This window comes from Nyctibius grandis, chromosome 12, assembly GCF_013368605.1.
Source record: "Nyctibius grandis isolate bNycGra1 chromosome 12, bNycGra1.pri, whole genome shotgun sequence".
Lineage (NCBI taxonomy): Eukaryota > Metazoa > Chordata > Aves > Nyctibiiformes > Nyctibiidae > Nyctibius > Nyctibius grandis.
Genome location: NC_090669.1, coordinates 18,399,034 through 18,418,578, shown reverse-complemented (window position 1 = coordinate 18,418,578; position 19,545 = coordinate 18,399,034). Strand labels below are relative to the sequence as shown.

At 42.6% G+C, this 19,545-nt stretch overlaps 1 protein-coding gene across 2 annotated transcripts in view; it reads right to left on the bottom strand.

The window, feature by feature from the left end:
* Nucleotides 1-372: 372 nt before the first annotated feature.
* Nucleotides 373-19,545, bottom strand: part of CMIP (c-Maf inducing protein) — a 136,349-nt gene continuing 117,176 nt past the window's right edge. For both annotated transcript variants that reach the window (XM_068411203.1, XM_068411204.1), the window contains exons 11-21: nucleotides 15,864-15,929; nucleotides 14,733-14,759; nucleotides 14,222-14,270; nucleotides 12,777-12,884; nucleotides 10,072-10,188; nucleotides 8,480-8,620; nucleotides 7,461-7,508; nucleotides 6,550-6,696; nucleotides 4,951-5,056; nucleotides 3,736-3,806; nucleotides 373-1,205 (exon numbers count right to left, since the gene is read on the bottom strand). In XM_068411203.1, the coding sequence (XP_068267304.1) occupies nucleotides 1,152-1,205; nucleotides 3,736-3,806; nucleotides 4,951-5,056; nucleotides 6,550-6,696; nucleotides 7,461-7,508; nucleotides 8,480-8,620; nucleotides 10,072-10,188; nucleotides 12,777-12,884; nucleotides 14,222-14,270; nucleotides 14,733-14,759; nucleotides 15,864-15,929 (934 nt within the window). In that variant the 3' untranslated portion in view covers nucleotides 373-1,151. The remainder of the gene's footprint in view (nucleotides 1,206-3,735; nucleotides 3,807-4,950; nucleotides 5,057-6,549; nucleotides 6,697-7,460; nucleotides 7,509-8,479; nucleotides 8,621-10,071; nucleotides 10,189-12,776; nucleotides 12,885-14,221; nucleotides 14,271-14,732; nucleotides 14,760-15,863; nucleotides 15,930-19,545) is intronic.

Here is a 19,545-nt window from a genome sequence, read left to right as displayed (position 1 = left end):
GGGAGGAGGGGGAATAAAACAGAAAAAGCTGATGCACAACATGGAGGGAGAGCTTTTTTTTTTCCTCTTTTTGAAATATTGGACGTAAACAGAAAACAACTAAGGCAACTTGTAAAATCTACAGAGTTTTGCAAACACCCCGTTGGCAAAATAAACGACGTCTTTTCCCCATCTCCCACGTTTAAACCTGACAGGGTTTAAGAGACTAAAGGAAGTTTTCAGACTTCGGAAGGAAACGTGACTTTTATTAATCCCTGCACCCCCCTCCCCAACCACACACACCCACCCCCCCCCCCCCCCCCGACAGATATTTTCCTTCCTATTTGATAACGTTTGAGGCATTTTGAAATCAAAAAGACAATGCGATGAATGTTGTGACAGAGAGGGAGTATAATACAGTATGCGTTACTGAAAGGCTATTCTTCAAGGAGGACATTTCCTTTTAAAAAAAAACAACAACAACAACAAGACAGCAAACTAGTTTATACAGTACTATACGCAAAAAAAAGGGTAAAAGAATTAACAATTCATAAATAAAAGACAGGTCCCAGACCTGTTATTTGTGAACCATTTTTTTAAATAGGTGCATTATGTAAATCTTATGTACAACAAAATTACTTTGCATAACAACTGCAAGGACATGGGGGGGGAGGTGAAAATCATATTAGTTTTGGTTTTCTTCTCTTGAGATTTTTGTAAGTTTGATTTTCTGGAGCAAAACCGGTGAAAGAGGAGTTCTGACTGGATGGGTGCCAGCCAAGGAAACCCAGGGAAATAACGACAAATGAATATTTTTTTTTTCTTCACACAGCATAAAACACAAAGGCAAATAAAATCCACAAAGGTGGTTTTTTTCCTCTTTATAATCCTCTTGCTGCTACAAAGTCCTTTTTTTTTTCTTTTCAATTTAAATTATGTTGATTCCGAAATCACAAAGCTGAAAGCATCCGGCCGGGTCCAGGCTTGCCCCGTTCCCCCCGACACACACAATGCCACTCCTCTACCCCACAACCACGACTCCTACCACCGAGTCCCAGGACTCACTGCTCTACAGCCAAAAGTTATTTTCCGGTTTGTTTTTCTCTGTTCTGTTTTAAAAATCTTTTCCTTCCCATGAGAAGCAAAAGAGAAGAGTCGGAGGCGGGGAGAGTTCACCACGCTTCAGTGTAGCGGACGTCCACTTCTTTCAGATTGGGTAGTTTAGCCTGCGGGGAGGGCAGGAAAAGGTCAGAATTAGTGACAGGAGTTCAGGACTCAAGGAAAAAAAGTTCCTGTCAGATCTGTCCCATCAGCAAACCAGGAGGATTGACCTATCGGCCACGAACTGCAGGAAGATGCGCTATGGCCTTGACCCTGCAGAGAACCAACGCTGAGTTCAGCAGTGAGCTGAAGCAGACAGGTGTTAATGAAGGAACAAGATGCTGAGCCTTTACGGACACACAGCACTAAGTCACACCTAGTAAAACCCGTGCACCAGCGATCAGGTCCAGATCAGACCCCGATCTTTATTTTTCATACAAATGCTTCACAAAATTTTTTTGTCATACTCCAGCCGTGAAGGCAGCGGACTGAAACCGCAGCAGCCAGCCACACGTTCCTTCTTCAGCCTCCACACCAAGTCACTGCTTGATTTTTCCCTCCACGTATTAAAAAAATTCGGAGAGCATCAGCAACTTCTGGTGTCTTTGTGGTGTCCTCTCCATAACTCCACTGCATCTGGATGTATTGTTCCAGAATTACCCTGCGCGAGGTGGATGGGAATCGTCTGTTTGCACTGTTCCTACTTGTCAATCCCACTTCCGTGCTCTCTGACCATAATTGTATGGCTAATTCTCTCAAAACAAATAAACACGTTTAATTAGGCTAGGGCATAATTCAGGAGTTGGAAGTTTCTAGGAGTCATTATTACCTCACTCCTTGATTTATGTGCACGCATATTTTGATAAGAGCTAGTCATAATCCTACAGACACTGCCAGCAAATAATTTTTCAGTTAGGCAATAATGACTTCAGTAGTGGGTGTTTATTTATTGTCTGGTTCAGCCTGCCTGGTACATATGTGGGTGTCTGTGTGTGTGCAAGCGTGTTCTGCGGGGTGGGGGATGGAGCGGAGAGGAAATGTCATCACTGGCTTGTGCCCCAAATGCTCTCACAGACCAAGGGGAGAAGAAGGAAAGATTTGTATCAAAAATACGTTCTTTGAAGTCAGAGCTGTTCTCAACAGACCTACAACCATGTGCCTCAGGGAAAGAAACTATTACCCTCCCTTTGAACACACACAGAGCTCTAAAAAAATGGCCGCTAAGATAAATCTCAATGAAAGAGGTGAGAGGGGAAAAAGTGACGCATGCCTGTTTTCTCAGCTTTTTTAATTCTCTGCAATCATCGGGACTTTGCTCTCAGCCAGTTTTGCTGTTTGCCCTGGCAAGTCCCTTTCTTGTGTTGCTGCTAAGGACTGTTAATGCAATACCAGAGCAGAGGGAACCGGTTAGGAAAATGTGAGTTTCGGTCTGAAGTTAGTGGCAAAGGGGCTCAGAAGCAGGGGTAGGACTGGAGGAGCCTTTCAATAGACTCGATTTCAGAGCCCTGGGCCAAATACAGCATCGACCTTGATTGTCTGTAAATGCCTGGGGCCTGATACAAGCTCCATTGTGTGAACCCATCTGCAAGCCAGCTGTTAATTCCAAGGACGACTTCTTTGCATATACAATTGTGACACAAGTTTTGAAAACTTGATCTTGAAAAATCCATGCTAGCAGCATTGCAGCTGAGTCCCTGGGGGAGCCCTGGCTCCACACCCAGAACCAAAGATACACGTTTGCAGTGAATTTTGAAAGCAGAGCAGTTTCAGGACTTGCCTCAAGTTTGAAACTAAACCCAAGGCTGTGACCTTTGTGAATAAAGCTGGCACAATCTAAGGTTTCAACACACAAGACAACATAATGTGGAGTTTCATCTTGAGTGCTTGGGTTTATAAGGTAAGACTTTGGGCGATGCGACTCACGCAACACCAGAGCAAAGACAAAGTCCACGGGAAGTCATGAAAGCCAACACATCTCGGGCAGTCTTTGTCTGAAATCACCTGGGGCCATTCCCCTCCCACAGATACATTCTAGTTCTTTACACCATTTTGCCGAAGTGGTTGTAAACTCACAGTACAAATGGTAACACCAGACATCCCACACGTGGAGCTCGGGAACTGAGCGTTTGTGCAGGTGCTTCTGTTTAAAGTTCCAGTCCAAGAGGTGTCAAGATAAACTTGCACCTTCCTCAATGCTTTTAATTCTCCCTTCGCACTCTGAATCAAAGCACTGTAATGCTGCTCACCCACGTTACTTTTGGTCCCGTTAACAGTACAGGACTTGGCTTTGGAGGTGTGCGCTAGATTTTTACCTATCTGTGTATCCTCATTGGAAACAACCAATATGCTCCTATTTGTGAAACCTTTACTGTTGATAGCTCTGGCAGAGATTCAGTTTCTGATTCCATCTCATACTCGTCCATTCAGCATATTAAGTGTTTCCTGAGTCCATCAAAGCCAGCAACCTCAGAATGCTGTTTTCAGTCATTATATCCCCAAAATAATCCACTTTACCCTCTTCAGATGACTTTCATGCTACCCATTCCATGGGGCCAGCTCTCTCTGCACTAGGCACTACCACCATGTACTCGCTGAATCTGCAAGTCCCCCTGGGCCAGCTACTTCTCATCTTTAGTGGATGCAATTCAGAAATACCTTGAGATCTTCGTAGGTATCTGCTGAAAGTTTGGTGCTGTTCATATTTAAACTACACAGGCTCTTCATGGCTACAAGAGAAAACACACAGATATTTATGATCATGCTGCATTTTCTCAAAATATCAGGCTTACAGTAGCCCAAAGCATAAACAAGACATGACTATGTGCAGCACTCAGGAAAAAGCTGAATAGTGTAAAATATAGAAGTACGAATTGATAAACAGCTGTTTGGGCCCTCATCCAGGAAAAAGTCCCTATTTAGGAAGGGCCATTAAGCATATGCTTAAGTCCGCTGACTTCAAAGGAGTTCAGGCAACTTCTCATAATCAGCTTCCTGCACATTATCCTGCATAGTGCCCGTTCTCAGTGCTCTGCATGGTGCACACAGAGGCCATGCTGATCTAGCAGTCCTCCCTCTCCCCTCTCTCCCCCCCATTTCCATTTTAGGCTCCAGTACTTAGCAGAATAGTTTCCTAAGATGAGCCATAACCACTGGCCTGTCTGGCACGTCTGTGTAGGATCAAGCCTATTAAAGGAGCCCTTTAAACCCAACAGGCGAGGTTTATAATACACTGTTGGGATGCAGGAAAGGGTCTCATTCTGGCACATCGAGCAGCTCTCAGTGCACAAGGAATCCTGAATGCTGCTTAGATGGCCCTACCCTGCCTTGCCCTGTTTAAATTAAGAATAGTAAGAGTTTCACGTCCCCAAAAAAAAGGAACAAAAAACGCCAGAGAGGGTACAAAACCTGCTGTCACAGTTGCTAAACTCACTAATAAGTTGCTCCATGGCTTTGCAATCTTCCCCTCCTGCACCACAAGGTCAGACTCCCACCCAGAGGGGACACCCACAAGGCAGCATGTGAAAGAAGCTGGGAAGTCCCAAGGCAACAGGTCACCACGTGAGAGTGAGACAAGTGCCATCAGTAAAGTCAGAGGCAAGAGCCAGAGTACAGTCTGGGATAGCAAAGCCCACACAAGGCCAACAAGCGTTGGCAGGCTCAGATCACCGTCCCGATTCCCCTGCCTGCAGCTGAACGGCCGCTCGAGTGGGCAGGGAGAAGGGAAGCTTAAACCCAAACACAACCACGGCCTGTCCTAAAACCCTGTGGAAGCAGGGCTGTGGCAGCCAAGAGATCAATCTTCTGTCTGAACCCACGTGAATTCCTCCAAACCCACATAATTTTCCTCTGTAGCTTATTTTGGTCACTTACAACTAAGCGCGAGCAGCCCGGCATCCGTGACAGGAGTCTCGCACAGGTTGAGCACTTGCAGCATCGTGAGGTGTTCGGAGAGAAGCCGCAACCCTGCGTCTCCAAACTGTGGGGCGCAAGCAGAGTTGTTTTCAAACAATGCATGAACATCATGTGCAAGTACCTCAGTGCAAACAGGGCGCGTTACAGCGAGGTTTGCAGATGAGCCCTCAAAGCCACGCTCAGATCGTTTACCGCCATCTCAAATGACAGGAGAGAAAGCAAAGAGTTTTATCGCTCTTTTGCAGACTGGCAACAGAAAAATTAAGTGACTTGTGCGTACTTAACCGCAGGCCATCATTTAATTAGAATGGTGCCTTTGAAGCCTGGACTTTTTATGAGAGAGCTCCCACCCAGGCTATACAAGATGGTTATGGCAGCCTCAGCCAGTTCCCAACCACATCACAAAAAAATGCATCATGCAAGTGGTATTAATTAGCTATTTTGGTCTCAAGAACAATGTACTATTGATTGGTAATTGTTCTATTGACCCACTTCGTTTCTGCTCTTTCTAAATTCTAGATTAATGGAAACCAGGATATTGCAAAATAAAATGGAATCTAAACTCCTTTTTTTTAAAATAAAAAAATCCTACAAAAAGCAGGCTCTTTGTCCAGTGAAATCAAACTCATTTTGAGAAAGAATCATCACAGTTTTCAAATCCAAACGTTACATTGTTAGGGCAAATCTGGAGGAGATACAAGACAGTCTAAAACAAGCAAGCAATCAGATTCTACTTCATGTTCCCCACACAAAAAGAGGAAATTTCTGGGATACAGAAGAGTTAGGAAAACAAAACAAGATATTTACATGACATTTGAGTGGGAAAAAATGCTCCTTTTTGTGGTTGCACTGAGAATAATCATATTTTCAGCAAGCACTACAAATAGGTGCTGATGGAAAATGGGGAAAACCTGTTCAGGGGAGAGCCTCAGAGCCCAAAACCAGCAGGGAAGCATAGAAGAAAAATTTAATTTTAAAAACTCTTTCAATTAACATCTGAATAATTTATTCAGTTAACTTGGCCTTTTTTCGCTTACAAAATAACCACATTCTCATTATAGTTTCCTTCTATTTATTCATTATTTGAGTTTCTTTTTGTTGCTGTTGTTTTTAAAGAAATTCTGGTTGATCAGCATTCAGGGAACTTCACTGCCTACACTGCACAGACTGTGTTTTGGTTGACCAGATGAGCTGCACAGCATCATTTTTTTCATCCTAAATGGGTGAAAGCATAAGCGCTTCTCAGATGAACAGCAGCACACGTACTGCAAAGTACACAGTATCAACAATGCCTAACTGGAACATTCAACCCAAGATAGCAGCAACATTTTTATAATTAAAAATAAAATAAAATTTTAAAAATGAAACAAAAAAAGGGGGGAAAGAAAAATCAGCCTCCAAGATGAGCTAGACCATAGAAAGGCCCTGTAAAACCAGCATGAGGACAAACTCATTCTAAGCAAGCCTCTTCACACACTCTCGTGCTGACGTAACGTGAAATTTCAGAATTAGTCAGCATGGGTTCCTGCTCTGAGTCTGAGTCTGCAAAGCACTTACCTGAGTTGACCACAGGTTCAGCTGCTTGAGTGAAGGCAGTTTAATGAGGTGCTCTGCACAAGCACTGGTCACATTGGTGAAGGCCAGGCTGAGGTTTTCCAAATTTCCAAAAGATCCTGAGCTTAGCAAGCGGGCCAGGTCTGCATCCTGAAAGCAAACAACAGATTGATAAGCAAGATTATTGACTCCTCAGCCCGCAATCATCTGCAGTGGTGTCACTGATACTGTTAACCAGCAAGAGTTGCACAATTATACCACTTGTTTACAGTAATAGAGAACCACACAGAGAAGTTTCTGTTTGTTTGGCAAGTAGCTGGGTGCTTGTGGCAGTGTTGCTTCACACACCCTGGGAAAAATGTATCCAGACATTAGGACAAAAATTTTCTTTGTGTGTGTATCCTTATGAGACACGAAGGCTTCAGTGTCAGAACAAATGTCAAAGATGGGTCTTTTAACTTAATGAAGATTCACTGCACGTTCAAGAACCAAACTGTGTTCAGGACCGTTACGTGCCCTCAGTGAAGTTAGTCTGGGTTTACACCAGGCTTAACCACAACAGCGATGGGCTTCTTTCAGACTTTCATGTCTAAGATCCAGAATTGGACATTGTGAAGTCTGCTTTTTTAATGCAAAATTCTCTCCCCAAATCTACCACTAGATCCTACTGTAAATTCCAACTCTACACACCAGTATAAATCTGACGGTCTGATGCTTGTACTGGCATTGGAAACCTCCACAGACCCAAGAGCAGAGATGTGCCCTTACTTGTGTAAACGCCAGTTGTGTTGACAGAGCGAGTGGAATGGCTCCCCTCTCGACTGACCAAAACCACTGTGCCACATGGCAAACATAAATCAAGTGTTAAATATGGAAAGACGAAGCTTGTTTTTCTGTTGACATGATTAACTTACTGTGGACTTGGATGGCAGTGTTAACCTTGTGGGACCACCTTTTCTTTGCTGTAAGAGAAAAGATATTTTGGTCAAACAAGTTGCCATTCTACATTTCAGACCAGCTGAAGTATAGCAAGCTCTTCACCAGAGCAAACCCTGCTCTGATTTCAAAGCTCCCTGCCACTCCTTCTACCTCTTCCCTGCTTTTTCTGCACTAACAGATTTTTGTCTGAGTGTTTCTAGATGCAGTCCCGTTGCTACCCCAGGGACGTCCACTAACCACAGCTAGTAGTCTTCGTGCCATGGGTCAGCATTTTGTGTGGTTCAGCCTGCCATTATTTGGTTACTTTCACTTTAAAGGAAACAGCCTTAAAATGCTGGACTAAGATAGCAAAGGGGGTGAGACTGCACAGCTGATAAAATCATTTGTTTGACTTCAAAAAAAGCATATACTCTTCAGGCTGGGAGCAGGGGTTAAGGAAGACAAACATAAATGTGAAAAAGGGAAGAGAAAGATTGTGGGTATGTTTGCATAGCTGAAGAAGGGCTAACGAGAGCAGATTTGTCTTCAGTCTGTAGATCCTGTCTTTAAAATCAGGAAGAAAAAGAAATAAAAAATTTTCTTATAGCCTCTAGCTCTGAGAACTAGACCTAAAGACCATCTCAGTGAAATGTTGTGAATGTCAAAGCATTAAGAAATGCTGGCCAGCGCTAGAACCATTTGCTACTCGTATGTCAAAAGGTGGCAGAATTTGACAAGCTGACTTGTAAGATCTTAAGACAGCAGGATTTCACCTTTATTCTTTCACACAGATTCGAAGCAGGTTATTGAATATCATTCATAAATATAGTATGGGATTAGACACATCAGTAAATATCACACAGTATATATATTCACAGTAAAATCCTCCAAATACTGCTGCCATCCTGTTGTTAACTGGGAATTTCACACCCTGCTTGTCTTTCTTTTGTACCTCCATTTCTGGAGAGTACAGACCACAATGTGCTATGGCAATACCGCATGCAGGGCGACATACCAGCTCTTTTAACTCCCTCTGCCTGTCACACAGCTGTTCATACATTCTCTTTCCCACGTCTGTGCTTTCCAGGGTAGAGATGATCTGGAGCTGGGTGTCATTATTATCGATGATGTTGTATTCCAGCATCAAACACAAAATCTAGCAGCAGAATGAAAGAAGAGTGGTCACTGCAGTGCTTACATTCTATTTCTCCCAAATATCCTAATTACACTGGGCATGCTAGTTTAAATTACTGGGTAAGTTCTTACGACACGCATTATGCAGGCTAGATTAGAGGATCTTAGCAACATTTACTGACCTTCCAAGACAAGAAACCAATTTTTTATTCATGAAGAATGAACTCTAATCTCTGACAGTCAGCCTATCCATCCTGTCTTCCATTAGCGCTCATTCCTTCTGACTGAGAGGTGCAATTACTTTGCATCAGTCCTGGAAGATGGCTTCATGCCACAGCCCTCTTCAGAACAGGTACAATCGATCCAGTATTTCCCAGGTACACTGGCTAGACTGCAGATTGGCAGACTTGGGACATTACACATGAGCAGTAGAGCCAAGCAGTTCCCTAAGTGCTGGATTTTCTGTCCCTAAGTGCTGGGGTTTCTGTGCAAGCAGAATGCATGCAAAGTGTATCCACTCTACAAGGCAGGATGGGGAAAGGCCAGAGAGGCTCCAAGAGATGATGATGATGCTGGGAGCTCGCTGCTGTGGCCAGGACACCCTCCATCTCATAGGGAACACACCTGACTCACCCCTGGGCGAGGGCAAGTTAGACACCAGGGGATGATTCCAGTGGGTCACATGGGCTTCGGACACAAGCTGCCCCTCCATGCTGCCTTTCCTTTTCAGCTACGTATCATGCCATTGCAAATAAAATGCACAGTTTTTATTCCCTCCATAATTTTAATTATTTTTAATGAAAAAAAATCAAGCAACATTATATTCAAATTCATGCAGCACACTCTTTTATTTACTAGATTAAATTAGCATGCACAGATCTAAGCCAATGAAAAATTGTAACTCCTTCCACCTATTTAACCACCCTCTATTTCCATTTAAAATATATGATGACATTTATCAAGAAACATCTCTAGAAACCCAGAAAAATAGGTATAAACTATTAGTGCAACAAAAATAACCAATCATAAGCACAAAAAAATTGTGTATTAATTCAAGTAAATAAGGTTTTGTAATGCACTTCTTCTGCACTGCTCATTTTGCAGGTAGCAAGCATCAGGCATTTAGTCATGGAAAAACCTTGTGGTTCTGCATTCTGACCCCTCCACAGCCTGTACCATCATGGCCGTTTATTTCCCATATTAGCCTCTCCAACTGAATTACAGCAAATGATCTCTCTCTCCAAAAATTCTTGCACCCTTCTTTCATGCAATTCACACTCATATCTGCAGAACAACAATATTCTGTTCCACTTAATGAAGAGAAACACAACTGCCCACTGCTGGTGTTTGATACGACACAAACGTGAACTCGGCTTCTCTAGTTCCACTAGATCTGATTCTGGGAAAGGCAGTGTGAAACCGCATCTGAATACTGCTTGTAAACCTGTATGGCCACCTATGTTTAGGGCTTACCTCTACCATTGTCTGGTTACCCCTCAAAGCCAGTAGCATGCAAGGTCCTAATTTATTTTCAGCCAGTGAAAGCAGGAACTTCTTTGTTTTATAGCAGGATCCCATTAAAATATGAACCTGTTTGAGAAACAGAGCTAAAATTAGAGACGTAAGCCTAAGAAACACACATACCTCTGGAAGGGACAGTGTTATGCAGTCAAACAAATGTAAGTATTTGCAACAAACCTAAAGAAAAGGAGGCCCTCGTTACGATTATGGTGGCAGTTTCTCAACAGCTTTCCTGCTGAGTGGCAGTGACTTTTTGAAAACGGTGATGCCTACTGAGATCTGAGGGAGCGGGTGGTTTTCCTCCATAAAGGAACTCAGCTGACAGCCCAGAGGCCTGATACAGGCTCCCCAGGAAACATCAGAGCAGCTGTGCAATTGCCCCCATCCCTAGTAACACGATGAACCCAGCCCCAGGGGAACCCCAGGAGATTTTGCTTTCGCATCTGTCTGCAGTTCAGTTTCTCTGGAAACGCCAGCTGGTGAGCAAGGGTTGCGTGGGCTGGATGTCTAGGTAAAAGGCAGTGGTGCTGGCAATCTGCTGGCTGAACACCAGCCTTGGTTAAGGGGTGGCTGGCGACAGACAAAATCACCTGTTCAGAATGAACAGACAGGAGTTGACTGGGAAAGGCAGGCGTGCCTTAAGAAAACGCAGCAGTCCTGAGCCCTAAATCAGGGATGACTTCATGTGCTTTCACGCTTTTGGGTCATTATCTTGGTTTCCCTTTTGCACAGATTTCCCTGAAAGGAGAGAAGTGCTGAGGACACCGCCTGAGTAAGACTCCTTCGAGTCCCCTAGCTGACAGAAGTGTCCTGCATGCTCTCTCCTAGCTCCAGAAAGCATGGTATGATATCACATAGTAACACCTATGGCAGAAATGCAAAGCCACTTGTACAAATCAAATATGAGAGTCTCTTCTCACAAAAGAGGCTGGCAATATTCTTTCTTATTTAAAAGCCCTAGAGATTAGCTGCAGAGAATTTCGGGTTCCTAGCTTATTTTATGGCCCAGACGGCTGATTCACCAGCTTGCTGGCAGAGCACTACGTGAGAACTGGTACTTTCCAATGACCCGGAGCAGTAAGAGCTCCATTACATAGACTCAACATCAGCATGACTCTACAATAAGCTTGTAAATAGGTTCCGTGGTCCCCCTGGTTCATGGTACTGCCTGGACTATGTTCAATACTGCTGAAAATACTGCAGCCATGCCATGATGGGGTCACTTCTATGTGGATCATGTGCTACCACACAATTATTGTTCCTCATGGCTTCGCTACCAGCAAGGCCTTTAAAAAACACAAAATCTTTTTTTCTTAAGTATCCATCAGCTCAGGTGGCCTTTAAAAACACTAAGCTTCAAGCCAAAAAGGATTTCATTTCATGCAGTCATCATTAAGTTTTAAGGAGGTTTTCTTGGTTTTGTTTTCTTGAGCAATGGAAAATACTGACACTAATGTACGGTCCATCTCAGAACAGGATGTTTTTCAAACTTTATGGTTAGTCGTTAGCAGCTCTTTAAGTATTTATCAACATCCTTGCAAAGGGCACAGAGTACTGCATATTAATGTGTGCTAGCATTGTGCTTTCTCATGCACACCAACTCCTGATGCTAAGTATCTTGGGACCGCAAAAGCTCTCAGGAGAAATGATATAGTTCTGAAGAAATTTTCTTTTCAAACATAAAAGACATACAATCAGTAAAGAGGGATGAAATCTTTTGTGAACAGTCTTTGTCCATTATTTGTCTGAAAAGTCTCTGATCCATCTGAATTTAAGTTAAGAGTATAGACAGACGTGCATGTTAATTACGCCCCAAAGTTTTGTTCAGCGTGCGGGAGATGCACAAAGCGTAGATCCCCCTGAAAGTCATTTCACTGTATACCCAACAGCCAACTTCAACAGTGTTTTCCCCCTTACCAGGAAAAGGAAGTAATATCATTTCCATCTTAGTTGCTCTATGGAGAATTAATACACAGTGAGACCTACGTGACTTGACCCAGGTTGCTCAGGAAGACAGTGCCAGCATCAGTGACTAAAACGTGTTATTTTCTGTCTAGTCCTTCTAAGAGTTACAAAAGAAATAACTGCGGGAAATGGAATGCTGGTTTCTAATTATACCTCCACACAACAACGTAATGGGCAGAGAAAATGCCAATACTTTTTTATATCTATCTATCCATCCATCCTTTGATTAATTCAATGTTATTGTTGTTTTAGAATTCCAGGGTAGCCTATAAATGAAAACTATAGGTGTGGATGTGCAGAACAGCCTGTCTCCCCTGTCTGCCAGTATTCCATATTCTCTGAGAGAGTTTTTTATACAGGCACACAAACACACATATTCATAAATACAAAAATACATATATACATATGCACACACATATATACACGCATGGTTTTGTGCATTACATCACCAGTGAAAAAACATGCCAAAGTTCAAAAAGGGAAAGCTAATATGTTAACCAAATTGTGGCTGCAAAGAAGTTCAATGGATTTGGTGGTATAAAGATTTAGATTTCCTGGTAAACACTTGTGGTTTAAAGAACCATGATTTTGATAATTTTTTGACAAAAGCAAGTAAATCTTGTTAGTGCCAACTACGCATTAGCTACTTACTGCAAAGAAGTTACTAAACTCACATTATTGCAGACACGTACCATACTGGCAAACAGCTCTCCATCATCATCACATGCCACTCCTCCAGGGCTGTAGAGCTGGAACCAGCCATCTTTGCCAGCCCGCACACTCAGCAAACACGAGTGGACCTGCCAAAAAGTGAAGACATTGGGAAGGTTACAATTCCTGCCAGTAATCACCAGCATCTCCTAAACTGGGCCAAAAGAAGTAAAACCAGGGACTGCTGGAAATTTCATGGTTAATATTCCAATCTACAGAGCAGCAGGCAAGTCTCCACTCACAGAATCCATTTTTTCAGTATAAACAAGGAGAGAAGCTGTATCATTGCTAATTGCGTGGCCTTTCTCATTCCCTTTACACAAATCAAACACAAAATGGCTCTAATCTAGAACAGCTCCTTTCACTTGGAGAAAAAAAACAAACACAAAAAAAACCCAAAAAACAAAAAAAGACTCAAATTTCAGAGCTTCTGACATTTTCCCCCCATCCTCCCAGTTCGTGTGATCTGATGTGATCTGCGTACCAAATGCAGTGGTTGATGGCTTGCTCATTCCAATCATTAAAAATTCCTATTACTCCTGCTGTAATAAAACTTGACCAGAGTCAGGGTGAAGGAAGTCCACAGGGAAAATTCAACAGGGATATGTAAGGCAGAAGTTGCACAGAAGAACTAGCACCAGTGAACAACGACTAGTCTAAATTTGGCCCACTGTAGAGATCACTATATCTAGTCCCACAGTTTAACAGAGGAGTCATAATTAAGCTTTTTTTTTTTCCCCCCCCTCATACTACTGCTCACAAAGGCTATATCCATGAAAACCAAGAGTTCTGGGTAATGATGACGACACAGCCTTCTCACCGACAGTTTGGGAGAGCTTTCTTCCCTTTAATGCCAACACCAAAAATTAATGCGGATGAGAGGTTCCCTCTGACTCAGCCAAAGCTCATCATGTTGAACAGCTACATGTGCAGCTATGAAGCAGTCAGCCACCATGATGCTACAGCTACACACTCATTCCAGTAACACACCTCCCACCCCCTTTCTCCTGCTAATTCATGAGAATTATGGTCATTTGCACACAATGTAACTGAAACACAGCTAAATAAAACCTGTTATTTTGTAGGCTGCATAAATCCATGGATTTTGCTTCCCTTTTTTTTTTGGACAGAACATGAAAAACAGAGAGATTCAACAGAGTGGAAAAATCTTGCTGGTTGCAGTTTACTGCGGAGAAAGGACATCAACTGATGCCAGACAAGAAGGTCACAACACATGTTTATACATAAGGCAAGAAACCATTCATACTAAGACCATGTGCCCTGAGTGGCTATTACTCCCTGACAGACCTAAGCACAGCAACACCGCACCATACTTTGAAACAAACTATTTAAGGAGAGATCTTCTGAACAAGTATACTTGCAATCCCTCCAATTAATACTCTGCGTAAACTGGCAACAAACTCACTTCTTGCCTCGGGTCTTCTGCAAATCTCTGAATCACATATTTCAGCTCCCTGAAAAAAAGTTAAAAGGACAAGAATAAGTAGTTGCTAGTTGCAGTATTCACAAGTGTCACACTTTCCTTGGATTATACTTTAAAAGATATATATTCATGCACTGTAGAGAGAAACAAGTTGAACTGCTTCCACAGGAAGGAAATATGAGGTCTAAAAGTGATTACCAAGGACAGCGTCTATTCAAAACAGTCTAGAAAAGGTTTCAGAGCCGTGCAGTGACAAACTGGTTTGTAAATTCTATCAACATCCAGTGTCTTTAGTCCTTGGGCTCCTGCCGCCACAGTAAATTACAAAGAAAACTACATCTTTTTATTGCTAACAGAACATGCTCACAGCCCCTCACAGATAAAAAACATTAGAGGCACAATACTAAATAATGCATCACTGCCATTACTGACTAGTAGAAGTACCTTAAGTAATTACCCCCTTTAATAAAACAAACGAGCCCCACAAACTTACTTTGTGAATTTCTCATGTGCAAGAGCCCTGAAATTTAAAACAGAAAACAAGAATATGAGGATTTGGGAGAAGGGAGGAGGAAAAAAAGCCACAAAAAAAACAAAACACCACTTTTCAGTGCTTTCCAGACAATAAAAGGATTTGCTAAGCAACTGCAACACAAAGGACAAAAAGAATAATCTTTCCGAGAAAGATCAGGTGAAGTCTCCTTCATTAATCTAGTGGGGCTGGGAAATGAAGGGGTGGGGAAAAAAAAAAAAAATATAACTTAGAACAGATCTTGTAGCTCTTCCTGAGTCCTGTCTTAAACAAGGCTCTGACTAACATCAGTGGGAGCTTTGGGTTAGAAGAAAGTAAGCAGAAGACTTAAAATACAGCTAGATAATGAAAAACAGATTTTTGGCTACCTCCAAGAGCCAAGTGAATTCTTTAACTGCAATGTGATTAAGGTATGGTCACAACTAATTAACATTGAACATCAGTAAGCAATTAATGGTCATTCTGTGAAGTGCCTTGCATCATGGTATGGTTTACACCTCCCCCAGGACTCACGTTTGACTTAGGTAAATGATGTCTCTGTTGCCTATCTCCAAGCTCTCGCTGTAGCCCAGGTAACCTGGCACGGAGGATTAGACCTCTCTGATTCAAGACATCAGGTCATTAGGGGATGTGATAAGCTAGCAAATTGTGCAATTATAGGTTGTAATGTTTGTCCGTGGAGGTCTGCATTTTATAAACACTACTGTTCATTAATAGGTTTCCGAGGGAGCTTGGCTGTTCTGTAGGGTAGCTTCTTCATTTAAGGCAAAATACAAATGATATGAGTCTCTGTGACGCCAGTAAAGCATCCTCCTCCACTAAATCTCTTACTTTACTCTCCTCACCAGCTTTCCTTCCTTTCTTGTCTGCCTGTCTCTAGTTAACCATTTTTCTCTTCAGGATCATCTTGGGGAAGGAAGATGATGGGGAAGCCTTTGTGTCCCTCTGCATCAGTCAAAATCAACTCTAGATTCCAAATCAATACTAGAGGCACAAAGCTCATTACAATCAGTTTTTAGCTGTCATTATATTTCACCATAAAACAGCAGAAACAAGAATAACCCAGTAAATACTAAGAGAGTGCAAACTTACTCCTTGGGAAATGGGATAGGCTGAAGCAAGCTGGCCAGCGCTGGTCTCCAGTCATCATAGTCCGACCTGAAAAGTGAACATTTTATTAATAGGTTGCCAAGTATTGAATATGATTTGTCAACAGTTGGTTCAAGGAGTCAAAAGCTTTGTACTGCAGGCACCACCAACCCTCCTGTTTTACTGAGACACTCTGAAGATCTGCGGTGACATTTCCTTTTCCATTTTCAGCACATTCTCCACTGAGGCACAATAGATCTGGTATTTACAATGACCTCCAGAGAGGCCTTCTTTATGTCAACTTAAAGACGTTTCCTGTTTATGAAACCTGTTGACATTTAATCACTAAGTAATACTTTCATCTAAGTTGGTACAGCAATTACCAGGCCATTGCTATTTACAGCTCTGCATTTAATCGGAATTTTTTTTTTTTTTTTTTTTTTTTTTTTCTGTAAGAACATAAGCCCATTTGTAAAATCAAAGACACTCCCCCAATCAATTCCTGACCTGGCACAAAGGAATGGGTCAATTTAAACAGTACAAAGTCTTTCGCTTAAGAGGCGAGAGACTAGAGAAGGAAGCACTGTCAAAATTAAGAGTGAAAGAGGACAAATGGGGATAACCACAGCAGAGAGCTCAGGCCGGTGGACCCAGTAAGAAGCGTCTCCTCTCTGCTGTGTTAGCACCACAGCTCCCAGCTGATGCATTTTCTTTTCATCTCTGCTGTCAATATGCAGAACTGTCCTTCTACGAGGAGCCACACATCTGATCAGTGCAAACCAATCTGGCAGCAAAATGCCAACTGCTGGGACGCGCGTGGTGAAGCAGGTACGGCTTCTCACGCAGGAATGGCACTTTGCACGCTGCCACTCCCCTCCTTCAAATGATCTCAAGCATTCAGTAATTAGTTAGCACTAACTAACAGCCGTAACAGCGCACTGCGCAAAGGGTACAATCATTGCAACATAGATGAAGTGAAGGACACGGAGGATAAGTGCATGTGGTAAGTCAGCACCAAAACAGGGCACAGAACCCACCAGCCAAAGCCCAGAGCCCAGCACTGCCTGTTAGGCCACTTCCACTCCAATTAATACCAATGAGTACACCCAGAAGTAAACGTAGTAAACCTCATATGGGGTGAAACACCTTGGGATGTCTATAGAAGAGAGTGTAGAAGAGCCTACAGTCTGCTGTTACCCTTTGGATTTCAGTTTTAAAAGTCAGATTATTGGCTGCAGCTTACTGCAAACTTGGCACAAAAGTATGGTGTTTCTTTAGGAAGGAACGAAGTGTAACGTTCTCAAATGGACAGTATCTACTAATAGTATTAGAAACAGACAACACATGCACAGAGAGCGTTCCAAACTAATGCAATCTTCGCAAAGGTTTTAGCCCAGAGAATTTGAAGATGGATGCATTTCCAAAAGTCTCATCCATTTTTTGGATGACAGAACAGAGATTTCCATAAACTAATAATATAAGTGACAGTCCACGAAGGCATGTTCATGGACACCAAGAAAACTTATGTGCATTAGCAGAGTATTCTTAAAAAGCAACATGCATAGAAATTTTAATTGAAGGGATAACCATGATGTAAAAATCAACCAGGGAGGCAGTTATCACTTGCCCAAAAGTAGTATGAGTTCAGGTTACAAACATATATAATATTTCACGCAAGTAACCAATCCACAAGAATAACTATGGTCTGATAGTAGCTTAACATACTAAAAAAGAGGAATGCTGTACAAAAGCCCTGTGGGATGGGTTAGTAGCTCTTCTTCCATACTGCTGTGCAAAAGTCCCAAGGTCAATACAGACATTTTTCTTTCCCATGCCAGGTGCAACCTAGCACAAAACTAAATGCCTCTAATTTCGGTAGGCAGCTTCAACAATTAGTCCTGCCCTCTTCATGGGTGCATTACCAGACAATCCTAGCACGTACTTTCCAGTCGTTTCCTGAACTCCCTCTACCAAAAGGCTAAGAACCACAACATCGTGTGGAGTTCAGGGAGACATCTCCTCACCTACCTGCAGTTGTCAAACGACCATAAATGCACTTAGGTACAAGGCTGGGGCTTAAAGGCAGGCAAGTTCAGCAACTGAGGTGGCACTAGCCAGGCAAAAATCAATTTCTCTTCAAAACACCAAACAAATAACATTTAAGAGTCTTGGTTATGTCCCCTAATAAATATGCCTTGTTCATTTTCCTCTTGTTATCTTTAGCATTTGAGGCATGAAGCATAGTACGTGTGAAGCTACAGAAATCCAAAAAAGAAACCTCATGCCTGTGCCAGTCGCGTGAGAAGCCATTGAGTCTAATTTTCTCCTCCATCAAGAATTCTGTTCTCTGGTCTAAATTAGGAGCAACTCTGCGATAAGAGGTATTACATCAACCTACATCGGACCTGAGCCTGTCGCAGATAGAGCACTTTGTGATCGCCCATTCACAAGGGTCTTTCCCAAGACAAAAAACCCTGACCTGCTGAGACGCTAAACAAACAAGGAAGATGACCAACATTGTTTACTGTCTCAGAACAGCAAGACATGAAGCAGGACTTCATTACAAGGGGTTGTTTTTCCACTTTGTCTCTGTAAAGTGAATATTGTGAAACACCTGAGGATGGGGCTTGTAATATAAACTGATTTAAGTCAGAGAATCACCAGCAGTCTCTGTTCCACACAGCCTGGGTTTCACTACGTTTGTTAGGTGTGCGAACATAGTCCAGACCACAAGAAGTAGTCTGATTTTGAGCTGGCACCATACCTCCGCTCAAACATCCATCTCTGTACTCAAGATGTTGTGTGCTCCTCCTGGTAGCATTTACACCCCCAGAAGCAGCCAGTCCTGCACTGCTGTCCTCTTAGGATCACTGCTTTGCCCAAGCCTCAACTCACCCTCCACATCACGGCCTCGCTTCTCGCAACTGACCTCTGGGTGCAGTCTGAACGCTGGCCCTGGAGAGCTCACGCGTGGACCTTAGTGCTGGTGCTTGGGTCCTAAGAGAACTGACAAGTCTAATGAGCAGTCTTTTTTCTTTTTTAAATACACATACCCTTTGGAAATTCCTACTAAACTAGTAGCTGATTTTGCTCTAAAAATAACATTTTTATTGGTAGGTGCAAACAACTTTAAGAGCAGATTTTTGAGCAGAAGAGACCTGAAAGTCAAAAGGCTGACTTAGGAAATTCAAAGGTCTTAAAGGTGTTTTGCATCACAGGAGATAAAGCACATACAAATCTTTCCTAACAGAAGCTTAAAAGCTGAGACCCACTTGGAGGCTTAGTTCCCATGACATCTCAGGTTAAATGTTACACCACTAAAATTCCTCCTTGAGCAACCTGAAGAGGTGTGATTAGTAATAATGTGAACCAATCGATTTTTCATGGCCGATCTTCCAAGGAAATTGCAAGAGGAAGAAAAAACTGTAATAGACTAAGACCGATTGAAACACTGCAGATAGAATTGGACAGTATCACTCTGACTTTTCCTGAAGCTCTCTCTGACTTTTCTTTAAGCTGGGAGTTACGTATGGCATCCATTTGCAGAGCAGGTCTGAAAGAGGGCAGTGAAGATAAACCATAGTCTTTTCCTAGGAGGAGAAGAAAGAAAGATTCTATGACTCTATGAAAACTGTCTCCTATATAGAGTTTGGTCACATGAGTGGGACCTGAACATAAAATCTAC